The 14,280-nt window shown below is 40.2% G+C and overlaps 2 protein-coding genes across 4 annotated transcripts in view; both read left to right on the top strand.

Annotated features, from left to right (window-relative positions):
• col6a1 (collagen, type VI, alpha 1) overlaps nucleotides 1-3,213 on the top strand; it is a 37,515-nt gene extending 34,302 nt beyond the window's left edge. Inside the window, exon 35 of the mRNA XM_088085892.1 lies at nucleotides 134-3,213. Coding sequence (XP_087942018.1) covers nucleotides 134-744 — 611 coding nt within the window. The 3' untranslated portion in view covers nucleotides 745-3,213. The remainder of the gene's footprint in view (nucleotides 1-133) is intronic.
• Nucleotides 3,214-7,274: 4,061 nt separating this feature from the next.
• Nucleotides 7,275-14,280, top strand: part of col6a2 (collagen, type VI, alpha 2) — a 33,793-nt gene continuing 26,787 nt past the window's right edge. For 2 of the 3 annotated variants that reach the window (XM_088085889.1, XM_088085888.1), the window contains exon 1: nucleotides 13,464-13,663. The gene's annotated coding sequence lies outside the window, so the exon portion shown is untranslated. Of the gene's footprint in view, nucleotides 7,384-13,463; nucleotides 13,664-14,280 lie in introns of those variants that run through there. The other variant, XM_088085890.1, reaches the window with a different exon arrangement.

Below are 14,280 nucleotides of genomic sequence, written 5' to 3'. Positions count from 1 at the left end.
TGCCTTTTTTAAAATCTTTTTAAAGGAAATGAAACCCGTTTTCTCAGAGTTCAAAGGTTTAAAATACGTTTGCAAAAGAAAAGTGATGCTGGAAACAGCTGTTGATCCGATATTTTCTGTGTGTGTGTTTCAGTCTCTTTCACTGAAAGCGCCAATATTTTGATGATGATGGACAGCTCGGCCAGCGTGGGCCAGAAGAACTTCGAAACGAGCAAAATCTTTGTCGAGCGTCTGGCCGACCGTTTCCTGACCGCCCCAAAAGAGGGCCGAGCCAACGTCAGAGTCGGTCTGGGCCAGTACAGCCGAGACGCCCGCATGGAGCAGGACCTAACGACCAACCTCACCCTGCTGGTGGATCAGACCCGACAGGCCGCCTTCCAGAACGAGGGCACCAACGTGTTGGAGGCCATGGAATTCGCCGTTAAGAGTTTACGCAGCGGCGGCCGTGGGGACGCCGCGGGAGCAAAGAAGAAGCTGGTGCTGTTCTCTGACGGCCGGTCTCAAGCCATCACCCTGCCGCAGCTGGAGAAGCGCGTCGCTGAGGTGGCGGACGCCAAAGTGGAGCTGTTCGTCATCGCCGTCGGCAGCCAAGTCAACGAGGCCAACCTGCGCACGCTGGTGAGCCGGGGGCGGCCGGAGGATATCACCTACGCCCAGCGCCACCTGTTCCGCGTCCCAGACTACGCCTCCCTGCTCCGCGGCGTCTTCCACCAAACCGTCTCCCGCAGGGTGTCCATGCCCTGAACAGCAACACGCTTTAGATTTTTAGTCCCAATATGAATATTCACTCATTTACCAAACACTGTGTTCGAATTCTTTAAAGAAAAAAAAGAGAGAAATGTCACAAAACGACAAATGATTGTGTGGCAGACAAACGGAAATGTCTTCAATTCCACAGGGACTTTTTTTTTACCCTGAGCTGAGCAGCCGAGGCAGAATATCTCCATCTGTGCAGTTTTCCACCTCCTCTACTGGGACCATTCGACTAAGTCATGGTGCTAACCTAAACCTTTTTTGGAGATTTAGAGCTCTTTGTGACAGCACACAACTGTGAGGAATTACTGCCTGGCAAGCAACGTTCAGAGTAAAAAAAGTCCCTCTTTCGAAGGCGTTGCTTCAGTCCTGGAGAGCCGCCAGCGATCACCACAGCGTTTAAAAACATTGGGCTGATTTGCACTCAGGTATTCTGCATCACTTTCGGCCGCTCTGGACCCTCGACTCTCATCATGTGAGCTGATCTGTTGTCTCTCCAGGACTGAAGCTCCCGTCTTCTGAAGAATTTGTTTTTAGGGTTTAATGTGGACTCATCTTTTTAGCTCTTACGACTCTTTCAAGTGGTGTCGGGTTTGTGTTTTGTGACGTAAGAAAACCAAAAAAATACATACAAATTCTGTGACACGTGCTTGTTTTACTTGAGGAGAAATCTGCAGCTTTTTATGCAGAAATCCAGTCAGTGTTTATGGTAATTGTAGTCTGCTGAAGCAATAAATCCTTTAGCGCCTGCTGTACTGCGCAAAAAAGCTGAGTATTCTGTGCCTACATGTACCATGATGCATTGCACAGCCTTTTCTGCAGTTGGAAACAAAGCTAGTTTGCAAAATGAGCAAATAGAACGAAGACTTTTTATTTTTGAGGGTCATCTGCAGCACGCCGCCTAGCTACCTGAAGGTGAAACTACGTCACTGACAACCTTCACGTGCACAAAATATTTCCGTTTTTTGCTTCTCGTCGCTCCCCTATGTTTAGAAATGGATGTGCGACGTACAAACTGCAATAAAAACCCCAACATATTCCAAATGTGTCCAAAGAATGCTTTTAACACCCAATAATACCACGATATGCCACATTTCGTGATCAGAAAGCACTAAACTTGGAAAAAAGCCTAATTCAGATTATCAAAGTGGAATATGTTGTGCACATGAGCGAATTCAAATTCAGACACAGTCGTAACTGGAGTAATAGTCGAATATTAGGCCACATTAAGACGAGAACAGCTTTACTAGAAATGGAAACGTTTTTTCTTTCCACTTTTAAAAAAATCTGTGTTCCGCAAAAACGGCCAAAAACGTTGTAGTATGCAAGCCAGGCCAGTAGGGGCGCTATAAAATTGTAATGACACACCACAGAAGAAGAGCACACGTGAGCGTGAAGTTTGGCCGCAGGATCATCGCCTGTTTACACGGCGGCAGACGGAGTGATGCTTTCAAAAGACAGTTTCAAGTGTTTTTAGGCCCCAAACCGCATCAAAAGTTTGATGCAGGAGTCGTTTCCGTGTAAACAGCCCCTCAGCGTGCGTGTAAACGAAGTCTCTATCACGTCAAACGTCGTCACTGGATGCAGGAAGAGCGACAGACTTTACAGCTGCAAACTCAGCGTTCTCTATACAGCACCGTCACCGTTAACACTGAGTGGAGATCGATATAAAAGTTTGGGAATTTTCCCTTTAATAAAGACAGCTGGCTCATGATTGGCCAGTCAGCTTTATTTTGGGCTGCGCCCCTTTAAAGCGAAATTAAAAGGTCAGTTCAAAAGTTTCTCCCAAACTCTGTGAAAACTCACCCGACATCACTTGAAAGTTCTGTTCGAAACAGGAAATGACATCAGGCAAACAAACCCGTCAGCACTTCACCTGGTACTAATGAGGACGTGACAGCTGGACTCAACATGTGTGACTCTGCCCGAGTGTGTGTCTGTCTGTCTGTCTGTGTGTGTGTGTGTGTCTGTGTGTGTGTGTGTGTGTGTGTGTGTGTGACAGCACATCAATTACACGTATGTAGAGGTGTTTTTTTTTTATGTGCAGCCTCAGGCGATTGTTCTATAAACAGTTGTGCTCAGGTCACTGGTTCAAATGACACAAAGCTGTTCATCTTTGGCCACACACACACACACACACACACACACACACACCTTCGTGCTTCATCAGTGAGGTAGGAAAACATCTGTCAGGTTTGAAGGCTGGAAAAGAAACTTAATGTGACTCACACACGCACACACACACGCACGCAGAAGACGGTTTGTACCTTTACATTTCCACACCTTCAGTTCGGCTGTCGTCAGCGGCTCCGCGTCGCTGTGCTGTTGATATTATCTGTGGTGCTATTAGTCTCAGCGTATCCGTCTCTACCCATGTCGTTAAAGAAGATATTTTTACCTGAGGACGCAAAACCTCAGTCGTGTTGTAAGAGCTCCTTCAATAAAGGTTGCTACACCAAAGTGTCTCTGCTCAATTTTGTCCACACACACACACACACACACACACACACACACACAAATCTTTGGCTTCCAAATCCAGGATAGATCGAATCCTCCCACGTCTCAAACCTCTGCAAATTTGCTTGATCTCTTTGATAGATAGGACAGGAACGCAATAAGCAACAAAAGAAATGACCTAAAAATGAGCAAGAATTAAGTAAAAAAAAGTACAAGAAAATTACCTTAAAAAAAATTTTAAAAAACAAATATATATAATTTTAAAAAATAATAAATGAAAGGACCTGGGAAAAGTGCTTCAAAAACTGTAATTCAAATTAAATTGATTTTTCATCTAAAACATATTTGCATCATGACAAAAACCTGCCATTGAAAGGGTTAAAATTCTGAACAGCAATGGATATTTGATATTTAAGATTAAAACTGACGTTGGTCAAAAACTGAACTCAATGAAAGTAGACGATCATATTAATGTGTAGTTTTATTGTAGAAGGTAATGAGCAACAAAAGAAATGACCTAAAAATGAGCAAGAATTTAGTAAAGAAAGTACAAGAAAATTACCTGGGAAAAAGATTAAATAAAGGAGAGGACCTGGAAAAAGCGCTTAAAAATTATAATACTTATAAAAAAGAAAAAGAAAAACTCATCTAAAAACATATTGGCATGATGACAAAAACCTGGCATTTAAAGGGTTAAAATTCCCGAAATTAATGAATATTTGACATTTATAATTAGGACTGATGTTGGTTTATAATAATTTTTTTGAAGCTTTACTTTCAAAAGTGCGTTTTGCGTGCAGAGCGATACAAGTTTGTGTGATATTAAAGCAGCCCCTAAAGGGTTAACTACATGTCTGTAAGCATTACAGCTAAAAACCGCCACAGAGATAAACAAGTTTAATAGTTTCACATATCTCCGTAATTAAAATCAATTTCCAGCTGTTTACTCGGAAATGATTGTTGTTGTTTGCTCAACTTCATCATCGTCATCTCTGTGCTATCGTCTGACGGCGACACAGCCTCGGGGCAGCAGCCGATATTTCGGGAGATCCAACGTAGCCGGCTGATATCTGGGCCAAAACTCTCTCTCATGCACTGCTCGCTGTTTACTGTTTACTGTTTACTGTTTACTGTTTACTGTTTACTGTTTACTGTTTACATTTGAATCTGAAATGCTGCATTTTGCCCTTTTTTGCTCTCTGACTGTTTACCTGCAGCTAAAACAGAAAACTTCCTAAAATCCTCTAACTTCACCGACAGGTTCAGATCTTTTCTATGAGGTCCAGATCTACGATCACTGTCACCTGACTTCACCTAAATCCACCATCATATTAGATGAGACGTCTGTGAGCCAATCAGAGCGCTCCACATCATCTAAAGTGGACTAATTTGAACAAGCAGGGACAGCCATGAGGAAAGGAAGAAGAGCAAGGTGAGTTTAACCCTTTAAATCATGTTGTTTAAGTACATTTGTAGTCTTAAAACTGTGTTTGAAGTAAACATGAGATGTTTTATTACTCATACATGTCAAAAAACTGCTTTTACTGAGGATTTATTTCAAAAATATGCATATATTGGAATGGACAGTGGATCTGAGCGTCAACAGGAAATGAACAAGGGAAATGTATTTCTAATGATACAAGCAGAATATAATGCATTATATTGATTCACACAATATTTATTTTAAGAGGTTTTTGACATAGTATTTTCCGGAGATAGTTCAGAAATTAAGAAGAATTTGAGTCATGATGAAAAAAATTGCAAGAAATTAATCAAAAGTGCAAACAAAATTACCTGAAAAACATTTTAAGGAGAAATGAAAGTAAAATAATTGAAAAAAAATATCCGAAAGAAAAACCCTGCATACAAATTCTACAAATTCTGTAACATAATTTTGAAATATATAATTATAATATAGTTTTTTTCCTAGCATTTTTTTGTTTTCCCTTTGACATTTGACCCTAGCTTTTTAAAATAATTTCTCGCTATTTGTGGAAGATTTATTATCAAGTTGCTCATTGCCTTTACCCCCCCCATGTTTTTTTTAAAAAAATAAATAAATTGCACAAATTTGCTCAGGGTTCAAAGGGTTAAATACTTGTAAAAGCATCTGAAAGTAGCACAATAAACCTAATGTTATGCCAGGTTTCAAAAGGTTAAAGATTCATTAAAACAAAAAAAATCTCATGTAAACTCAAAATGTCTTTTAATACAAGTTGTTGTTATTTTTTAATCCATTTCTCCGTTTCTGCGTCCACAAAAAAGTATCCTGATTAAAAATAAAAATGGCTGTATATTGTATTTATTTTACCGCCGATGTTTAAATAAAATGTGTTTTCTTCATTTATCACAACCAGAGACTGAAAAAATTGAAATAAAAAAACAACAACAACATAATCAAATCTGAGCTTAACCCTTTGAAATGTGGGCAAACTTTCACAAACATTAGAAAATGACAATGAGCAAGTCAAGAGGAAATCATCCAAAAATTAACAAGAAATTTTTGAAAAGTACAAGCAGATTACATGAAATTTAGCATTAATTAAATTAATGAATTAAAAATATAAAAGTAAATAAAACAAACAAGAAAACAGCCTAAAAATCAAAATAATTTTGAAACACAATTTTTAATAAATTATTATGATTATTATTTATATAGTATTTTTTTCAAGCCTTAAATAAAAAAATAATAATTTACCAAATCTACTAATTCCTTGCAATTTTTAGGACATGACTTGCCAAGTTGCTTATTGCCTTTTGTACCACATTTTTTAAATAAACCAATTGTCTTAGGGTTAAAAGTGTTTAATAAAAGGCATCCAAATGCAACACAAAAAAGGGATTTTAAATCCAGGCTTTCACTAAAGTACTGATATTTCATCAGGATCACTTTAATCTACGAGTCTCATTTATAATTTTGGCAAAAATAAACTGTTTGCACAAACTAACCAGCAAGTACAACAAGAGTGAAAACCCAAGGCTTTTTTTTCAACTTCATTTGATTTTTCCTTTAAATTTTAACTTTCAAACATAAAAGTTTTTAAAATTTAACAGCTGCATTATGCATTGTCCCAGGGCTCTCAGGAGGCTTAAGGAAAATTGTTTGTAGCTTTTGGGAGGATTAAAAAACAAATAACTAGAAAAAAAGTCACACCCCATCCACCCCTCTTCTGAAAAATAAGGAACAGTCCCTCAGACTATTTTTGGTTGCCGCAGTTACCTCAAACGACCCGTCAGTTCAACTCCTGATCTTCAGCTCGAGAGCAAAGTCTCTGCTGACGCTGGCATTTAAACTGTTAATAACACACGAACGTGAGGACGTGTTCACACCGCCGTCACCTCATCACCTTCTGACCTTCAGCGCCGACCTTCAGTGCTGACCTCACGTCCTCTGATCCCAGCGGCGGGTAAAGTGTTGTAATGACCCCGAGTGAAGGCCGCGGCTGCAGCTGATTTATTATTTAAGTACTGGATGCAGCAGCGACGGTTTAATAGGCAGAGACGCCTAAATACAAGTCACAAGTCGAACCCTCAGCGAGTATCTACCTGCTGAGGCGCCCTCCAGCTGAAACTCTCTTTGGCTCCTGCGACCTCTGATGGCTCTGATGAAGAGGGTCAGCAGAAAAACAGATTCCTCCTCGGAGGTTTATCACTGCAACAATCCTCTCGTCAGCTCCGAGTGTGCAGAAAACTACGGAAGCTCTAAGCTGCTTTACATCATTTTCTCTCTTTTTTGCATTTTCCCAAATAACAGGATAATTTTCTTAAACTCGGGATGACAAAATTGAGTTTTCCTGATATAATGACATAATTGATTTGAGATCCCGTTATATACCGTTATAGTGGGCTATTGATTGAAAGAATTTGTCTGAAACATCATACAGTGTAGCTTCATGCAGGTTTCCATTCATCCCTAAACTGCACATATTGAAATTGCAAATTAAGTTATAAAAATACAAAAAATGTTTTCTATCTTTTTGTTTGTTTGGGATATAATTGGGTTCTGAACGATGCTAAATAACAACAAATCTCTCGCGGCTGCAGCGCTGACCTCCGATCCCCCTGATGAAGACGGTCGAGAGAAGAGAGACTTCCTCCTCACAGGTGTGTCACCACAAACGTCTTCCCCTCACCTCTGGATGTGCAGAAAACAGGCGTCGGACCAAATCACAAGTAAGCCTCAAGTCTTAGCACTCGAATCAGAGTCAAGTCCCAAGTCGAGACTGAAAAGTCCAAGTCAAGTCCTAAACTTTAGATTTCTATATTTAAAAAACCAACAGAGAAAAAAGACGAAGGCAATGAACAACAAAAGAAGAAATGACCCTAAAATTTGAAAAAAAATGAGTTAAAGTTCAAGAAAATTATTTGATAATAAGTAAAAATATTTTTTAAAGTTAAAAAAAACAACTACAAAAAAAACAAGGAAATGACCTGGAAAAAAAGCTTAATAATTTTGATAATTTTATAAAATAATTTTCAGTTTGCAATTAATTAGAAAGAAGTTAGTGAAAATAAAAGAAAATGATCTGAAAATTAGTAAAACTATTTTTAAGTGATAAAAACAAGGAAATGGCTGAGAAAAATGCTTAATAATTTTAATAATTCTTTAACTTAATTCTCAATATGCAATTAATTAGAAAGAAATTAGTGAAAGTACAAAAAAAAATCTGAAAATTACTAAAAGATATATTTTTTGTAAAAAAAAAAAAAAGATAAAAGAACAAGGAAATGACCTGGAAAATGTCCTTAAAAATTTTAATAATTTTGCAACATAGTTTTAAATATGCAATTCTGATTATTAGAAATGTAGTTATGTCCTGGCTTCTTTTTTTCTTATTACAGAGACATTTTTCCATTATGTTATGATTTATTTATTTATTGCAATTTGTGAAATATTAATTTCAGCACAAGAAAGTGATGTCACTCTGGGTTTTAAAGGGTTATCCAGTGTGTGTGTGTGTGTGTGTGTGTGTGTGTGTGTGTGTGTGTGTGTGTGTGTGTGTGTGTGTGTCTTTCTCTCAAAAAAACCCCAAAAACCTAATTTTTCGCCTCCATCTAAATTCAGACATTTTTGCAAAGGTTTCAAAGGGTTAAAGTCCAAGTCAAGTTGTCAAGTTGGAAGTCTTTTCTGATGTCATCAAGTCTAAAGTCATCAAATTTGTGACTCAAATCTGACTCGAGTCCATTTCATGCGATTCGAGTCTTTTGCAGAAATTCTGCAGAACCGGGAAAACTTCAACGTGTCGCACATGTTTTAAATGAAACGTTCACACTCAGACTGCGGCAGAATTTCAGTGGAACTGCCTCAGTTTGACTTATTTTCCGAACATTTTTCTTCTGTGGTGCTGATTTTGAAACACTGTTTTGATCTGCTCTGTGTGTATGTGTGTGTGTGTGTCTGTGTGTATGTGTGTGTGTGTGTCTCTGTGTGTGTGTGTGTGTGTGTGTGTGTGTGTGTGTGTGTGTGTGTGTGTGTGTGTGCGGGTGCATGTACATGCACTGTATGTTTGCCTTGTTTGATACATCTCTTCCTGTCTAGGTCATTTTCGGAGATTTAGAGCCAAAACTGCGTTTATCGGCGCATTCCACAGAGCCTCGGTGTGTGTGTGTGTGTGTGTGTGTGTGTGTGTGTGTGTGTGTGTGTGTGTGTTTGTGTTTATGTTTGTTTTTCTGTTTGTGTGCATGGGTGTGCCCACTTGCATGGTGATGCATTTTTCTGTGCATGATTTACAGCATGTGTGCATGTATGCATCTGTGTGTGTGTGTGTGTGTGTGTGTGTGTGTGTGTGTGTGTGTGTGTGTCTGTGGGACTGTTCCCCAGAAATTTGTCTTGGCTCTTGTGAAGTTTTTCTGAGACCAGCTTCCTCCCTCGTCTCCTCTGAAGTCGATTAGACCGCTCACTCTTACTCTCAGACCTGGACACAACCTTTTCTCCACCAAATTTCGCTGGTAGTGACATAACACATGTACTCTATGTGTTCATGTTGTGTGCACGACCTTGTGTGTGTGTATATGTGTGTGTGTGTGTGTGTGTGTGATGCACTGAGGTAACGACTCCCAGCTGCTTTGTCTGAGCAGAAAGCACATCTGGAGGAAAGGAGGGGGATAGCTTCCAGAAAAGAGAGAGGAGAAAGGGAAAGAGGAGTGAATGTTAGCTTATCATAAGTTGAATGCAATTTCCTTTTTGTTTATTCTGCAGCTTTTCAGATTCGGGAGCTGCAGTGAAAAACGTGCAGGAATCGCTCCCTTACACAGTCGTCTCTGCTGCAGATAGCATGGACGTGTGCAGATGTGGATTTGTGCAATTGTGTGCACATGCTTTGTTTTCATGCTGTTCTTGTCTTTGTACATTTCTGCATACAAAGTGAATCAACGTGTGTGTGTGTGTGTGTGTGTGTGTGTGTGTGTGTGTGTGTGTGTGTGTGTGTGTGTGTGTGTGTGTGTGTGTGTGTGTGTGTGTGTGTGTGTGTGTGTGTGTGTGTGTGTGTGTGTGTGTGTGTGTGTGTGTGTGTGTGTGCGTGTGTGTTTTCCGTGGAACAGCGAGAGCTGAAAAAGCTGCTGCAGTGCTGGGAGAGCTGTTTTTGATTTTGGAACTGATTATACAGAAATCCCCCCAGACTGAAGCGCTCTTTCAGTCCATGTGAAAGAAATAAAGAAAGAAAAAATTAAAGAGTGTGTGTGTGTGTGTGTGTGTGTGTGTGTGTGTGTGAGAGAGAGAGAGAGAGAGAGAGGGAGAGAGAGAAAAGAAGAGAGGGAACAGAGAGAGAGAGACTGGTTTACTCTTATTTGGGAGGGAGGTCATTCCGATTCTATGAGTCACACTTTTTAAGAGAGACCAGAACCCCCCCTCTCCATCTCACACACACACACACACACACACACACACACACACACACACACACACACACACACACACACACACACACACACTGCTTCACTCCTTCTCTTTTTAAGGAAAAACTCTTCTCAGGCCAAGACAGAGAGAGAACAGCTTCAGAGGGTAATAACTCTGGCCAGCAGCTGCCCTCCTCTTCCTCCTCTTCCTCCTCTTTTTCTCTGCACTCTGCTGTTTCACCTCCGACCACCTCGAGACTGATCACAGCATAAAGTTAAATGAACCCTGTGAAACATGGGAAAATTGGTTTAATTGGCCCAAAATTTAGATTTTTTAAATAAAATAAAATAAAAATTTGAAAAGTTAGAAGATAATTACCTAAAAATTAGAAAAAAAAGTAAAAAAAAAAAAATTACCTGAAAATGTGCTGAAAATTATTTTAAAAATATGTATTAATTATTTTTTTCTGTAACATAATTCCAAATTCAAAATTAATTAAAAAAAAAACCAGAAGTAATTATAAAAAATAGTTTTTGGAAATTTTTCCCCAGTTTTTTTAATATTTTTCAGTCTCAAGTCACCTTTTACTAATTTCTTGAAATTTATGGGACATTTCTTGCCAAGGTGGTCATTGCCTTTTTTTCCCCAGGTTTTTTTTCTCAAAGAAATCAAATCAATTTTCTTAGGCTTCAAAGAGTTAAAAAAAGACCCCGAAAGTGCTGAAAATTATTATTTTTAAATGTGTTTTTATTCTTTTTTCTGTAAGAGGATTTTAAATAAAAAATTATTGGTAATAATTTTTTTTCGACATTTTTCCCTTTTAAAAAAAATATTTTTCTTACTTCCTTCCCCTTTTTTGCAACTAATTTATTGTAATTTCTTGAAATTTGTGGGATGTGCGTTCCAGTGCCTTTTTTCCCAATTTTTTTCAAAGAAATCAAACAAATTTTATCAGGTTTCAAAGGGTTAAAAAGCTTGTGAAAGGCGTTTGAACACAGTGCACGAAAACTGATGACAATCTAGGTTTCAAAAGATTAAACAGCATGAGGGACCAACAAGTCAAAACTTGTAAAAACATGTTTTTGGACGTCCAGCAGAGGCAGCGTCTAGTGACTGACCAGGTCTGATCAGACTTTAATCCGTCTTCAGTCTCTTTCACCTGCCAGACTCAGCTGACCCAAACGACCCCCTTCATCTCCCTCTCTGCACCGATAGCCTCTCGTGTAGCGGATGTGCACTTGGATGTAAAACCCTCTTCCCGACATCGCCTCCCGTGTCCCGGCCTGGATAAGACATTAGCGGCGGTGTTGCTGTTTAACGCATTGGCAGCTCTGCAGGCCACATCACAGAATTCAAGCGAACTGGACACTCTGATACACACAGCAGCCAAAACAGAGCCGGCCGAGCTCAGTTCGAGTTTGTTAGGTCTGTAAAAGATTTTTTAATAAGCATGAGACATTAACCGAATAAAAACTGAACTTCCAAAACATAAACTGTCAACATTTTGTGCCATTTTTGCCAACAAACAGTGACAAAATAAAATCAGAGACAGAAAAAAAGCACAATTTAGGTTGGTTAGTTTACAGTCACATACAAAACAAACATTCCCAGAATTCTGTGGTGACAAAACATGCTTTCATAGGATTAACCCTTTGAAACTTGAGCAAACTGGTTTGATTTCTTTCAAAAATACTGGGAGAAGTTAATGAGCATCTTAACAACACATGGCCAAAAAAATAGCCTGTCGGCGTATCATACAGCCACATGAGATTCTGCCCGGCGGCATATCGTACTGCCCCGAAAGGTGGCTTTTGGCATCAGTAGGTGGGTTTCCATTACAGGCTTCTGCAAAACTTAAGCGATATTGACATTTCCACTGAGTGACGTTTTGTGACTTCTCTGGTGATAACACTCCAAGAAACATGGCGATGGATGTTCAAAACATTAGCAGCGTTATTTATACTGCAGCCACCACACTGGTTACATTATTTCCAATCCAAGGTGACGTAGGCGTCTTATGGAGGGCTAATGGAAAGGCGAGCCCCTTATACGTAGGAGCGGCCGCATATGAGGGATTTCTGGGGTGTAATAGTCCAAGATTTTGGACTTGTGGATTCAAAACTTCCGGATGATCCACTCAACTTTCTCAGAGTTATGTGATACAATAACAGCTCTTGTAGTTCCTGCGGCACATAGCCATATCATCATGTGACCTGGAAAACCAAAAAAAAAAGAAAAAGTTTCCGTTGCAATTTTGCAAGATATGTCTTTTTAAAATTGCCTGAAATACCACCTCATGCAAGCGTAAAAACTCTTTTGCGAGTTTTTTTTTTGATACTGACATGTTGCCATTAGGCGTATTTTGTATTTGCAATTTCGTTTTGTGCAATTTAAGGGTTAATGGAAACCCGCCTGGTGATTATGGATAAATACCTCAAACAATCCTACTTTAAAGACTCTTAACTATCCCCTTAAATATAATGTTGCTGCTAATAGGTCTCACTTAAGTCTTTACATCATTATTTGTACATCATTTGTGCTTAAACTAAGATAAACAATAAACAAGTTTGATTAGTGCCTTGAAAGGTGTTACACTGAGGGGGGGACCACAAATTGAATCCTGATTAGGGCCCGCAAAAGTCTGGGGCCGGCCCTGGGCCAACATGCGATCTGAAACAATAAAATGACAAGAAATGTGCTTTACATGCAGAGTGGATGTAAGTGTGTTTGCAGATGTGCACATACATGGTGAGTCCTGTAACAGGCGGACCACCAACACGCCAACATGCACAAATAGGCAAACAGGCAGCTGAGGCACTGACATGCGTATAAACATGGTGAGCAGACTCGCGGATAGTCTGTTAGTGTTTATATCGAGTATAAACTCCTCTCACTCTGCCTACTAATTGCAACCAGATCACCAGACACAAAAGAGGTCCGTTTGTGTGTGTGTGTGTGTGTGTGTGTGTGTGTGTGTGTGTGTGTGTGTGTGTGTGTGTGTGTGTGTGTGTGTAAATGGGGGGGGTTAAGTCTGCTCTTTATCCTGTTCTATTTCAAACTGGCTCACCACATGTGTGAGATTAACTGTGAGAAGCTCCTGAATGTCCTGTCTCAGGGACATGAGAGCTCGGTGTCCGCAGGGTTGCCATGTGTTCCGCTGAGGGCCACATCCATTAAATCGACATCGCTGCTCTGATACTAAACTGGCATTACAGTCTCTTTGTGGAGTTAAAGGCAATCTGCTGCAAACTCCAGCTGCGCTTTGGCATCTTCTTTTACTGACTCATGGCATTAATACATGCGGGTGCACGCGCGCGCGCTCACACGGGTTCCTGCGGAGCTATGGCGCCTCCAAGCGGACAGCGGCGGGCACTGGGGGCGCGCCGTGCGCGCAACGGGGAGGAGGGATCAGGGCTGGTCGCTGAGGCTGGACCGGGACAGGAGAGCGAACGGACGGCTCTTCTGCGGGAAGTAAACGCGCATCCAGGGCTTTATTTCCCATTTTCTACCTCCCGTGTCACCCTTTACTTTCTCGTTTTTCCCTCCTGCTGACATGAGGAGGTAATCAACAGAGGAACAGCTGCGCACAAAGTTTTTAAGTAGTCGGAAAGAGTTTGGGTAAGTTTTACGCGCAACAATGTGCAAATCTCTCTCTCCCTCTGCCTGCCTCCTTCTTTACTCCTGTGTGTCTCTGCCTGTCTTTCTGTCAGTCTCTCTGTCCGTGGGTCTTTGCATGTCTCCAAACTTCATCGCATCATCAGGAATAAGGGATTTTTCTCAGCCAAACCAAACTTTGAATACGCAACTCCGCCGAATCGCCCAAGAAAAAAAAACAGCCAAAGTAAATAGAACATTGGCTCCATCGGTCGTGCTGTTATCTCTGCATGTTTTTTGCGTCGTATTTACCTGTGCACAGGTGAAAAGCAATACTGACTCCCACTCACTCCCATGTACAGTGGGGGAGAGGAGTGGGAACATCTGCAGGAGCGACTCACAGCTGTCAGTCCGCCAGAGGGAGCCACAGCAAAGCGCGCGGCTGTCCTTTGCTGTGCAAAGGCCTTAAATCATGTCTCTAAAAATGTTGTTTTCTTCAGTGTATATTGACTTTTTTAAAAGATGCAATCAGGTGTGACATTATTTAACTTCATATTATATTCAATTTTTTAAAACTTTTAAAAAAGTTAATTTCAAGGCAAATTGCTCTGCTTGTAGTGGCATTTATTTGCACTGAAAAT

The sequence above is a fragment of the Plectropomus leopardus genome, chromosome 12 (assembly GCF_026936395.1).
Source record: "Plectropomus leopardus strain MGB_pleo_1.0 chromosome 12, ASM2693639v1, whole genome shotgun sequence".
NCBI classification, from domain to species: domain Eukaryota; kingdom Metazoa; phylum Chordata; class Actinopteri; order Perciformes; family Serranidae; genus Plectropomus; species Plectropomus leopardus.
This window is presented reverse-complemented; position numbering and strand designations above follow the sequence as displayed.